The sequence below is a fragment of the Quercus lobata genome, chromosome 12, assembly GCF_001633185.2.
Source record: "Quercus lobata isolate SW786 chromosome 12, ValleyOak3.0 Primary Assembly, whole genome shotgun sequence".
NCBI lineage: Eukaryota > Viridiplantae > Streptophyta > Magnoliopsida > Fagales > Fagaceae > Quercus > Quercus lobata.
In genome coordinates, this window is record NC_044915.1 from 26,746,007 (window position 1) to 26,760,210 (window position 14,204).

A 14,204-nucleotide genomic window follows, 5' to 3' on the forward strand; every position below is an offset into this window, starting at 1 on the left:
ACAGGGTATTTCTTCTGTCGGTGCTGGTTGGCCACACGCAAGTAACAAGTGACAACTAAACGCACTGCTCAATTTCATAGAGCTATGGCAAACCACAGAAACCTCGTCCATATAAAAAGTGATGAGTTTTGTTGCACCCAAATCTAGGCTTCTTGAAACAGCCATCAGAAATGACTGTTTTCCTCGTAGTTAAGTGATATGCTTATGGGAAATTACCCTATTAAAGGTGCACTTGGATCTGGGTTTCCTCCGTCTCTCTCTCTCTCTCTCATTGCGAGGGAAGAAGTTACCCAATTTAACCCAACAAGTGAAAGCGATGAAGAAGTACTGGCAAACATTTCTCTCTCAAAAAAAAAAAAAAAAAAAAAAAAAAAAGAGTACTGGCAAACATTGCACGTTTGAGTTCTGTGGCAGTGTGTTGGGTGAATACTTTTTCAATTCAAAATTTTTGGTTCTATTATTTGACACAAGGTAACTTGTGAATTTAGATGTTGTCAGAAAGGAGCTTCTGAAATTGTAAATTGTAATGATGTGAGTACTGACTACTGAGTGCCGATGTAGCGTCACTGATTTTGGTCAGGAAGTTTCATGGTATTTTCTGTTGGAGCTGTGAGATTGCTCGAGTTTGCTTAATATTATTTGTGAGTTGTCACATACTAAAATAAAATAATGGGTGCTGACCACTGAGGTATATATATATATTGAAAAGTTGTTAATACTTTTTCAATTCTCAGAAATTTTTTTTCTAAAAAAAAAAATTATTGTATGTTCTTAGGACACACCTTAGTAAAATCAAACATATATATATATATATATATATTTATATATTCTTTTGTTTGTGCTTCCTAAGTTGGCCTTCAAAAAGAAATCGTCACATAGAGAAGCTGAGAAGCTGTGAATATTGGAGTGGTTCACTGCATCGATAACAATCATGCTCATGCTCATACTGTCATATATCACAGTAGAGCCGCTTAAAGTGCCGATTTACACAGTATCTTGATCTGATGCATCTTTGTCTTTTTGTTTGATAGGAAAGATATATGGGAATGGGAGCGTCACAATCAAATCCCACGTGAAAGTTGGATGTGAAGGTGGGATGGCTTCACATCACCCACACCAAATCCTCAAATCTCAATAACGTATACGCAATTTCCATTATGTACCATCTTTTGTCTTTTACCTTACCCTTTGTCGTGAATTTCTCTGTATCTCACAACCTTTTAATATACTATTTTCTACCATTCTCTTTTGGTGGATGATAGAGTGGTAGATAAAAAAAAAGAAAAAAAAAAAGATGAATTATGTGAATGTGATCGACATCTAATCAGAATTTTGCACATAAAACAACGATGTGAAAATAGCGCGATAAAGATTGTGTGGTCTTAGAATATGTCTTATTCAATGTCCAAAGTGGAAGAAATATGTCTAGTGGTATTATTTTAATTATGTGTAAAGTGTTAAAACTATCTATGAAAAAAAAAAAAAAAGGTAAGTTGTTTGTGTAATAACACAAGCTCATAATTGGAGCTGTATTTTCACATAAAACAATACAACCATGAAAGATGTGTTGTACTAAAAAAAATTCAAGGGATTAAGTGTTAAACAATTATGGTTTACACATAAACAATATCATAGGGAGCTAAAGTGTTAGACTCTCAGCCTCAAAGGGATTCCATATTTTAGGCGGAAATTACAAAGGGGTCATGTGAATTTTTCCTTTTATTAAATTGCAATTAGTTGGATATAATAGATATGTTGTTGGAATTAAAGACCAGATGTGTTGTTGGAATTAAAGACTGGTAAAAGAGCACGCATACAAACAAAAAACTAAAACATGCACAAATCACAATAAAGTTTAATGAGATTTGGACAACTTCACGTCTACATCTAGGGAAATGCTTACCAAAGTACACTAAGCAATATAGATTACAACAATTCACAATCAAATATACTAACAAACAAAACATACTCCAAAAATTGCTGAAGTTATAGAAGTTTCAAACTGGGTCATATTAACAGGATTAAGAATTGCCTAGTTCGAGTCGTGTGCTTCGCAAAAATGTTGTATCACGACGTGATTAGCCCTAACACACTTAGGGGTGCCCCGCACCATGAGTTCTGTGAATTCAAGTTTGTCGGGTCAATGATCACATGCATGAAGCCTTTTTTGTTCATCAAAAAAAAAAAAAAAAAAAAAAACTCAAAAAATTATTTTTGGATTTTTTTGGAACATTGGTGCTTGCAAAGTAATTCCAACTTTAGGCCTTCAAGCAGTGTGCCTAGGAGATGGAGGAAGCCTAGTCAGGGGAACCTTGAAACTAAACTGTGATGCTGCTATGGGTGACAACTCGAGATAGGTTGCGGTAGTTGCTAGAGATTGGAGAGGGGCTTTGTTGTTTGCCAATGTAAAAAGGGTAAATACCAACATCCCAATCCAAGTGGAGGCAGAAGCAATTCACTGGGCAATCATTTTGGCAAGCCGATTGAATATACAAAATGTTGGAGTGGAGAGTGATTCTGCAAATTGCATTGATGCAGTCAAAGCTCCCAAGCAGCGTATCCCCTGGAGGCTGCTTATTTTTGTAGATGAAGTTCAAACTCTTGCGGTGCATTTTAGTTTATTAGATGTTAGTTGGGTCAATCGTGATAGTAACAAGGCTGCTTGTGTTTTGGCGAGATGGACTCTTAAGAACTCTGTATCTGTTTTTTTATTTTTATTTTTTATTTATCATCCGCCCTCTCGTGTTTAGCCGAAGTTATTGTTGGAGAGGCCGCTTCTTAGTTGTTCTTTCTTTTGTTGCAATAAATCTTGTTTTTCAATAAAAAAAAAAAAAAAAAAAACCCAAAAACAAACGAATGTTAACAAATATTACTAAAACAAAGCAACACAAAAAAAATAAATGATTAAATTACAATTGAAATTCTTTCAATAAATTTTGATAAATTCTGCTTGTTATTTCTCCAAATCTTATGAATTTTCTTTTTATTTAGTAATATTTATTAATTAAATATGTATCAAATATAAAAAAGTAGGAAGACCTTTCCAATTCCTTGCACATATTAGCAACTAGTAGTGTAATAGTAAAATAGAAACATTAAAAGATTTTCTAGAATTTTCACTTGTGCTAGCATATCAGCTTTTAAAAGCTCTGATTTTTTCATGGTAGCATTTTAATTTTCAAATAATAGAAGGTATGAATTCTGAGTGTCTCATTGTTCGTGCTTGTAAGTTGGTATTGAAAGTTTTTTTTTGGGCGTAATGGGATTCTTAGATTAGTTTGTGTTTGTGAGAGGATTAAGTTTGCACACAATTAATTATAATTAGGACACTTGACATAAAAATGAAGTGCAATTAGAAGGACACATAACACAAAATTAGAGTGTAATAAGAATAATTCATGTAACAGTTTCCTATAACCCTAAAAATTAAAATGATACCATAGAAAAAAAACCCAGAAGTTTCAAAAGCTTATTCTAGAGAAAGTTTTAATGTTTCCATTTTACTATTACACTACTAGTTAATTTATGTGATGAATAGGAAAGCTCTTTTTTTTTTTTTTTTTAATAAATAAATTCAATACATATTTAATTAATAAATATTACAAAATAAAAAAAGAAAATAATAAAATTTGGAGAAATAACAAGCATAGTTTAATTAGAGTTTTTTGAGGTAATACAAGTTTAATCTAATCATTTATTTTTGTTTCATAAATAAAATTATTTTTTTATTATTTTTAATTTTCAGCAAAATAAGCGGTATTCAAATTCACCTTAATTAGAATTTAATTTGAATTTTTATTGGGTTTTCACTTTAATATTTTACTAGGTTGTAAATCATGTTTATCCATAGAAACGTTCAATAGTAGTGATGATGAGGTGATCATCTTGGTTTTTGTGCTAGTTTTATAAATAGGTGACATGACACCAAAATTAATAAAATTAAAATGGACACTTGGTGCAAAAAGAGACTACAATTAGAGGCTAATTTGTATTCAATTTGGATTTTGACCGTGCTTCAAGATTTCAACTTTAATATGTTTAGCAAAAAAAAGATTTCAACTTTAATATATTATATATGACTAATTAGTAACTCGTGTAGGGTAAGATAAAGTTTAACAAAATATGATTTATTTTCTCTCTTTTATTTTTTTTCTAAATCTAAAACTTGATAATTATGGTAATTATTAAAATTCATTTATTGATTGTGTTTGTAATTTGTATATAAAACTATCTATTTTACTCTTCAACCAAAATAAAATAAAATAAAATATGATAAGATTCTAATGAAGTGTTTAAATATAAAATTTAATTATAAATACATATTATAATAAATAATAACTTGTAAAGTTGTGAGGCTTCCAAAACTTGTGTGGCATAACTTTAAAAGATCAACCAAAAGTTAAATTGTTTTGATTTTATATGTACAACAGATATGTGATATGATTATAAATTTCAAAAATTTATAATTTATATTATAATAATAACTTGTAAAGTTGTTAGGCTTCTAAAACTTATGTGGCATAACTTTAAAAGATCAACAAAAAGTTAAATTGTTTTGATTTTACCTATACAACATATATGTGATTTGATTACAAATTTCAAAAATTGGCATAGGAAGGAGTAAAAAAGTAAAAATAATTAAATGCTTTATATTTTGCTATTATTACAATATGGGTCTATTTAAAGAGTTTACTAATGCTTTACTATTATTTAATAGTGTAGTATAATTTGCCTCACATTTCCTTAAAAGTTACCATGACTTTTGAGTGGAGTTATGGTATGTGTGTTTGTTTCTAAAAAAAAAAAAAAAAAAAAAAATTTAGGGGGTGTTTGGTAGAGTAGTTTGAGAATTGTTGTTTAGAATTTTTTGAAATACGTGTGAGTGGAAATTGTGTGGAAGTATATGTAATATTGTTTAAAATGTGAAAATGTGAGTTTGAACTCACTCACCAAACAGACCCTTATATCATTAGGCTGAAATGGTAATGAAAAATCTTTACTAGTAATTAGATTTCACTTTTTATGTTTATTTTTTATTATTTGAGATAGAAATCTATTATTACTATATATATATATATATATATGTATATGTATATGTATATGTATGTATGTATGAAACCACAATAAAGACTTGACCTCAAACTCTTCTCCTCACTTTACAATAACTTACACTTCATCTGGCTGCTATTAACTATTTCATGGTAAAAAATTGGAATTTTATGTCAAACATTGAGAACTCATTGGTCGTTACTCATACCGAGATTGAAAACATTTTAAATTGAGTGCACTAAAAATTGTGGTTTGACTGGACCATATCTGATATGCCTTGGGAAAGGCACTACACCCCATGCAAAATCATGTCATTGTGACATCATGCTGTTGCTTTGGCTTCATACTACATGTACAGTGTTAATTATCGCTCTAATCAAAGTCGTACCTTATATTTTCTTATCAACCAATATAGTATATTAACTCTAATAAAAAAAAAAATAGTATATTAACAGTAGTCAGTGGAAATTTTTATTTATTTAGATTACGAGCTATGTTGATTACGAGGTAAGAAGTTGCAGCATTAGCATAGGGCATTGTATTCAACCATGTGAAGGACACAAAATGAATAAAATGCTATTGTCGCTTTGTAGAGGAAATAAAAAGTATATGTTTCAGGTTTTTACCATAAAAGAAAAAGAATCATTCATCGAGAAGAAGCAGCAGCGCAGAAGGAGAAAAAGTTAAAATATATTGATTGTGCATGATTCAATGAATACTGGTGCTGTGAAATTTTGAGAGGGCCAAGTCAATATATATCCAAATAAAAAAGATTCTAAATAAACCTGCTGGTTTACTTTTCCTATGTATAAATAAATCATTTTAATGGTTTAGGGATAGAAATTCATGTTACTTGGGCAAAACCTACTGCCATTATACCATATAGAGGTGACTATATGACAAAGCTCTCTTCCTTTTAAGGCCAAAGAAAAATGCTTTATGTGTAAGTAGTGGGGACTCTCCGTCTCTTCCTGTCAATTCCACAATTGGCTGGAGTATACAAGTGGTGTAAAATTGCACTTCTGTGGTAAAAAATAGTGTGCCAATATACGATGAAAAGAATGAACATTTCTTTCATTTTAAAATGGTGAAATTCTTGGCCAAGCAACGTAGAAGCTGGGGCCTGCTTCATCATATCATGCGGTTGGAAATAGTCAAAATATATTCTAAATTTGGGTACAAATTTTTTTAAAATTTTTATATAAGATATAAATTTTACTTTAGTATAATTTAAGTATATATATATATATATATATATATATATGAAGTTTTTTTCTAAAAATTTAAGCCGGACCCTTACTAACCATCACTCAAAAGTCCAAAATGAGTACAATTTTGATAAGGTAGCAATTTGATAATGTAGCAAAAGTCTAGTGGTGATTTGATTTGATGGTGAAATCTGAAAAGTATGGCTGTCTTAACTATGGCCTGGGTGGCTTGCATATCTGGTTTAGAATCTGGTAATAAATTTGATCATGCATTTATATTGGTAACCCAATTAAATTTAGACCCCATTATGTCCATTCCAATCCGCACCCACAAATTTCACCACTCCTGCTGGCCACAACTATATATAACACCTTCCTCTATATCTTATCCTACACAACGTATAGTTTACTTCACCTCATCACAAAGCATATATCTCTCTCTTCCTCTCTCTCCCTCTCTCTCTATCACTTTGCATACTTGTGTTTGTGAGAAAATGGCTCTCAAGCTTTATGGACTTCCCATGTCTACATGCACCACTCGTGTGTTGGCCTGCCTCCATGAGAAAGGTGTAGATTTTGAGCTTGTTCCGGTTGACCTTTTCAGTGGGGAACACAAACAGCCTCCTTTTCTATCTAAGAATGTATGTATTATCCACATCAAATCTTATAGTGTTTTTTCTCCTTGCACTCGATTTTATATTATCGAATCTCCATGCATTTGTAGATACACAATTTTTAGTTTTCAAATTGGTTTATAATATTTTCTTGGGTAAAAAAAAATAAAATTGCAGCCCTTTGGTCAGATTCCAGTGCTAGAAGATGGTGATCTCACTCTTTTTGGTAAGTTCACCTTTTATTTTTCTCACATATTTTTCCTTTTCTGCTACCTTATTATTTTACTCAGGCTTATGATTATATTGTCTATCATAGTGATGGTTGCTCTAGATCCAACTTAGAAGGACTTTCTCCTGCATAGATGCTTGAATGCAAATTCCAAAAAAAAAAAAAAAAGTTTGAACCAAACTTTTATTTTATTTTAATTTTTTTTTGGCAAAGAGTGATAGAATAGGTCACTCTATACACCTGTACTGTTCCTGTTGAACTCTTATAAAAAGTGTCAACAGTGGTGCACTGTTGCTTGAGCTCGGATTGTATTGGAGGCACCATTACTGTAACAGATGAAGTGGCCTGTAGATGAGAGTGCCCTGCAAAAGCAAAAATGAGTGGGTACGATAGCTTGGTATTGGAGTTGTTTAAAGCATCAATGATCCAAGTTTAAAAGAATATGACATTGGATTTGGATATTCGTATGTCATACTAATCATATTGCTAAGCTTACTGTTTTGTATTAAGTTGTTGCCAACTTGCCATGGCTCGAAGACACGATGGGGCCAAACAAGCCATCATTGGTTTATATTGCCTTATGAGATCATCAATATACATTAAATTAAATTTAAAGGGAATTCAAGATAATAATGGAAAAAAGGGAGTTTATAATTTTCCTTTTCTCCATAATAAATCCACTTTGATTTCTTACATATTCTGATAGTTTCTTTCTTAGTTTATCTTGAATAATTATAACATGCCTTTAATCATCTGAATGATTTTCTAGATTTATTTTCTTAATTTCCAGTGTGGTGTGGGAATCAAATTGTGAAAGGTTTTTAATTTCAGACTTTTTCCCTGAAATAAATAAAGAAAGAGCTCATTATTCATCACTCATTACTTGTATATCTTGCTTTCACAAGCATATAAAAATTCATATGTTGGGGTTGTTTTCAGAACTAAGTGGTTTCCTTAAATAATTGACCTTTCATGCGTATTACAGAATCTAGGGCAATTACAGCATATGTGGCTGAGAAATTCAAGGAAACTGGAACTGATCTCATTAAGCACAATAACCCCAAAGAAGCTGCTTTGGTTAAGGTGTGGGTGGAGGTGGAATCCCAGAATTTCAACTCTGCAATCTCTCCCATTGTCTTTGAACATATTGTGGGGCCTATAATGGGCAAAACAGCTGACCAAGCAGTCATCGATGCCAACTTGGAGAAGCTAGGAAAAGTGCTTGATGTGTATGAGTCCAAGCTAAGTATCACCAAGTACTTGGCTGGTGATTTCTATAGCCTGGCTGACCTGCACCACTTTCCTTACACTCACTACTTCATGACAACACCATGGGCCTCGTTGGTTAATGACCGTCCCCATGTTAAGGCATGGTGGGAGGACATTTCTTCTAGGCCTGCTTTCAAGAAAATTGTTGGGGCCATGACTTTTGGTGAGGGGAAATGAGAATTTTAAGGGTTCGATTTTAACATTCTGGAAGAACTTGATGACGTCATGTGGTGGTTTATCTGAATGGACTATATATTAAATAAAAATAACTTGTAGTGCCTGTGCTTCCCTTTCTAAGTTCAAGGCTTTTTGAGCACTTTGATTAAAAAATTTCATTTTCGCTTGAACTATCCTTTTCCCTTTCAGACTTTTTAAGGAGTTTTATTTTGGTTTAAATACAACACGTATTTTTATAACATTTTTTAACTCATATTTATTTCTATAATAACGTTGTACTGCACTTAAACAAGTGTTATTAATCACTTACCAAATGGCCTCACTATTCCAAAGAGATGATAGGGTGGTGATGAATTTTGCGTTCTTTTCCTAGTCTCTTTTCACCCTGCATATTTATGACTTTATGTTTATATCAAGGCAAAAATGTCTTTTTTGCTCCTTACATTTTCCGTCATTTTTTTTTATATAATCCCCACTTTTTTTAGAGCTCCTATTTTGGTCATCGAAAATCATTATTAATTTAGGTATTACTTATTACTGTTATCTCACTAATGGAAATTACTTATGTGTTATATCACTAACGGAAATTACTTGTGACACACAGAATGTACAACTGTCATGTTCAGCGGGAACCTAAATATTAAAATAACTATACAACTGTCATGTTTAGTGCAAACTTGACTATTAAAATAACTAGTTGCATATTCACGTGATATGTGAGAATAAATAATTATTTTGTATTGTAATATAATATATAAATATTTTTGTAAATTTCTTTTAAAAGTTTATTCTCCCTGAAAATTAACCAATTCCTATTCTGTCCAATTTAGTCTACTAGGTCAATTTTGGTTCCCCTTCAATCCATTCTAGACTAACGGGGTCTTAAATTGATTTTTTTAAGTTTTTCTTTTCAAATTTAGCTTAAAAATTCATTATTTTTTCTTCATTTTTGGGTTGAAAAGTATGTAATTTTATTATATTTGGGTTAAAATCTTTAATTTTGAGTTAAAAAAGAAAAAGAAATTAATGAGCCTTAAAAATGCAATAAAAATGATAAATATTCAAAAGTCTTATTTGGTCTACATTGGTCCTATTCGGTCCGCTAAAGTTATATATGGGCCAATTCGGTCATATTCAGTCTACTTTGGTCTAATTCGGTTCATTTAATCCACATTGGCCTTATTCGGTCTACATTAGTCCTATTCTGTCCTCTTCGGTCTTATTCAGTCCATTTAGTTCATTTTGGTTCTATTCGGTCCATTCTGTCTACTTTGATCAACTTCAATTCAATTCGGTCCATTCGGTCTTTTTAGTCCTATTTAGTCCATTTGTCCACTTTGGTTCTATTCGGTCCATTCTATACACTTCGGTCCTATTCAGTCTACTTCAGTCCAGTATGTCTACTTCGGTCCAGTCTGTCTACTTCAGTCCTATTCGGTCCCTTTTGGTCCAGTTTGTTCTTCGGTCCTATTCGGTCTATTTTTTCCAAGTCTACTTTAGTCCTATTTGGTCCATTCGGTCCTTTTCTCTCCATTTGGTCCACATTGTTCCATTTGGTCCAATTCGGTCTATTTAGATCATTTTGGTTCATTTTAGTCTACTTCGATCTATTTTTGTGCACTAAAATAATGGAAAAATACATGTTTGGGTTGAAAGCACCTAATTTAAATCCAAATTTATTAATAATAATAAAAATCTCAAACTCATATTATCTAAAATTTTAAGCATAACATTTATTATTGCTACGTTTTTGTTAAACCACATTAATGTAGAATTTTAGTTTACTTCGGTATGACTAAATTTAAGTGTAAGTCTTTCTAAACATAAAATCTATAAATATACAAATGTATTCTTTAGTGCAATTATTTATTTGTTTTGACATCATTTCTTTTAGATGAATTGCATGAGGTTGATTATACATTTAAGCAAAATAAATAAATATATACATATGTTGGTATGTATAATTTTTATTTAAATAAATTATTCAAATTATTTATTTTTTTAAAAGAGATTATCATGATAATCAAAACTCATATCAAACTTATATTGAATAAGTATAATTTATTCTCTAAATTCTATTGGAGAGAGAGAGAGAGAGAGAGAGAGAGAGAGAGAGAGAGAGAGAGAGAGTATTGTTGGGGAGATAAACACCTTGGGGAGCTTTCTTAAGTAATTAATATAACATATAAAAACACACTTTAACCCAAAAGGCCTAAGCTCTATGGGTATGTGCTTAATTATGTTATATTAACCACTCATTCTTCTTATCTCTATTCAATGTGAGATTTCACTCACATGTGTAACCTAACAATCTCCCCCTTACATGTGAGTTTCTGCTTCTTTGTGGGCTACAAGACCTCTTCGTGGGTCATGAACAAGTCCTACTCACTCCCCCTTTCCTAATGAGCTTTTTCACTTCATCAATGCGTCATCCATGGGCCTCTCTTACAGCATCCATGGGAACCACGTGTCAACCTTGCACGCACATCCATGGGAACCCTGCACGTCCTTGTCCATGGGAACCTCGTGCCACACCATTATTTAGCACTATTAGCAACATTCCTTTGTTGGGCTTTTTGTTTTTTGTTTTTGTTTTTTTTCTCAAGGATCTTTATGTGGGAGCCGTTTAGGCTTATTCTGTCCCCGTTGGGTAGGGACTATGAACACCTCACCACCTTCGCTGCACACCACCATGAGCTCCGATACCACTTGTTGGGGGAGATAATCATCTTGGGGGATTTTCTTGAGTAATTAATATAACATATAGAGACACCCTTTAACTCAATAACTACTTGTGACGGGGAACTAAAAAATACAACACCAAAACGTATAAACCCAAAATAAAGTTTTAAAAATCACAATAATTCATCAATAAAAAGTAGAGTTGCAAGAAAGAATGAAAAAAAAGAAAAGAAAAGAGAATAACCACTTTTTCAAGAGAGAATGTGAGAGAGGATAATAAGAAATTTATAGAAAATAATATGAGAAGAAAAAAAAGTAAAAATAAAAAATTATAGTAATAAGCACAAAATTATCCAAGTTATGTTATGTAATAAAATAACATTATATTCTTATATATTATTGTGGGGCCCAAATGATTTATGGGCCAGGCGCATCTACCCGGGGAGAATCCAAAGGCCCAAGCCGAGGAAGGCTATGGCCCAAGCTCGACAAAATAGCCTATGGATACCGCCGAGGACAGCTCAGTCCTCGGCAGACCCAAAATCCCCCCTGAAAGAGGGGTAAAAACGGTATAGGACTGAAACTTGGAAGAAAGATCTAAAATATCCGAGGAAAGTTGCCCTTACTGCCATTCAATGCTCTGAACCTGACAGAGCCGCATTCTTTGGCTTTTACAACCACCCCCAACTACTTTGAATATGGGCTGATGGGACAAGTATCAATCTTGGAAAGGTTGACCCTATACGTGGACGAAGGACAATGAACGCAGGCAAATATAAAAGGAAAAATAAGTAACCTAAAGGAGGGGTTGGGAAAAATGGCCAAAAACTAGAGCCTCCCAGCCCACCTCCAGGAGAAAGACTCCAGGGGTGAAGGAAAACTTAAACTTGTACGAACACCACGAAAAACCCACCGCCTGTCGATCAAGGCCTAGCCTTCCAAACCCACGCTCTACAAATGATATTGTTAGGGCCTTTTCACGCGCGAACCCGACACTGTTACGGTCCGCCATGAATCGTGTCCTTACAATTGGCGCCGTCTGTGGGAAACGCTTGTGTGTTGGTATAGGATGTGGGTCGATAGAGTTTCTTCGTTATTTCTAACCGTTGGTTATAGAGTTCTAGTATAAAGTTCTGCTAGGGGCTACGTTTCTTGACTAGGGGCTTGGCTGAGGAGCTAACTCCCCTAAAGTCAAGATCCCACACAAAGAGAAAACTAGGTTTTGGACAGAACCAAGGCATTGCATGGTCCACGGACTCAAGCCTATGGGGAAACCAACTGCCTGGATGAGGAAAACTAGGTTTTGGACAGAACCAAGGCATTGCATGGTCCACGGACTCAAGCCTATGGGAAACCAACTACTTGGATGAGGAAAACTAGGTTTTGGATTGCATAGGGACTCAAGCCTATGGGGAAACCAATGAGGAAAACTAGAGAAAGAGGAAACCTGCCTGGATGAGAAAAACTAGGTTTTGGGACAGAACCAAGGCATTGCATAGTCCTCGGACTTAAGCCTATGGGGAAACCAACTGTCTGGATGAGGAAAACTAGGTTTTGGACAGAACCAGGGCATTGCATAGTCCTCGGACTCAAGCCTATGGGGAAACCAACTACCTGGATGAGGAACCAACTATTTAAAAAAAAAACTATGGCACATAAACCTCAAAATCCATCCGAAGAGAACTCCGCGTTAACAGATGGGTTAATACCTTGATTGCGCGGATTCCTCGGTCTACCCTCTGATCCCCAGTATCAAAGGGGTTGATGCGATACGGCGCAACATATTACCCAAAAGCACAACCAAAGTCCCTCGCTACTCGGCTACCCTCTCGGACGAATTACTTAGAGTTTATCGTTCTCGGACATCGCTCTAGCATGCATCGCGCAGCACTCAGCGGTTATCCCGGTTAGTTCCAAGAGTTTAATTTATTGATGATTAACCTTGTTATGCTTGATAATATTTGTAAGTTTAAACTAGTAGGAATCTGTGTTAAGGCATTTTTCTGCCTGGAATATCATTAAGGGCAAGCTTATATTTAATATTCATGCATAAAGTAGTTGTTACGGAGAAGAAAGATATGTATAGAGAAATAGACACATATTTTATTAAGACAAAGGAACAGTACAGTGTACAATGAAAAGCTGAAACAAAGCCTACATTGAAGCTAACTACGTAAGTAACGAAAAATACAAGAGAGTGAAGATAAAGCCGAGGAGGTAGCACAGAGGAGAAGTTAGCTACTGCCTCGAGACCTTATTCCTCCTCGATGCTTTTGCACGCCCATAACTCAGGTAGCAAAAGAACCCAACTTGGGGCCTGCACCGGTGAAGAAAAGGTGCAGGGAACCTGACCTCAGGCTAACACCATCTACAGAAAAGGTGCAGGGAGCCGGAAGTTGGGGAGCCCCCGCAAAAATTTGCCTGCTACAAGGCAGACGGCGCTGATGGCGGAAATTCCTTCTTCTGACATACCAAAAATCTGGCATGACCAGAACCTGCTTCGGATTTTGACTAAAAGAAGGAGGAATACCATCTTCCTCCTGTCAAGACGGAGGACTGGCTTGAATCTATGTCATCCTTGTCCATACCATATCACCTTGAGGATTCGGTGCCTCTGAAGCGTGCGGAGACCTTTCATCCCCATCCACGCCTCAAACATCTTGCTTTGAGGCAGTGGCACTAGAAAGAGAGATCGCGGATATGGAAGAAATTTGGTTCTGAAGGGAACAGGAGAGTTCATGTGCAAGTGAAGTGATCCCCTATCCCATTTATACCCAGAAGTAAACCGGTGGCATTTAATTCACGCAGCGTCCCAAGGAACGCTACAGACAAAACGTCTCTGGCTCGATTTCCAACGTCGTCTGCAACCCTGAGGTTAAAGGAGTCTCGAGAAGGCGCACCTCGAACACTGGGACGCCAAAAAGTACCGCGTGATCAAAGACTACGGAAATACCTCTTAATTTGCGGGCCCAGTAA

General features: G+C 34.5%; 1 protein-coding gene across 1 annotated transcript; it reads left to right on the top strand.

The window, feature by feature from the left end:
* Nucleotides 1-6,630: 6,630 nt before the first annotated feature.
* Nucleotides 6,631-8,719, top strand: LOC115971814 (glutathione S-transferase F13). Its single transcript, XM_031091871.1, has 3 exons — nt 6,631-6,898; nt 7,049-7,097; nt 8,086-8,719. Exons 1-3 carry the CDS (start codon nt 6,752-6,754, stop codon nt 8,544-8,546), a joined length of 657 nt encoding a protein of 218 aa, XP_030947731.1. The 5' UTR covers nt 6,631-6,751; the 3' UTR covers nt 8,547-8,719.
* Nucleotides 8,720-14,204: the final 5,485 nt, after the last annotated feature.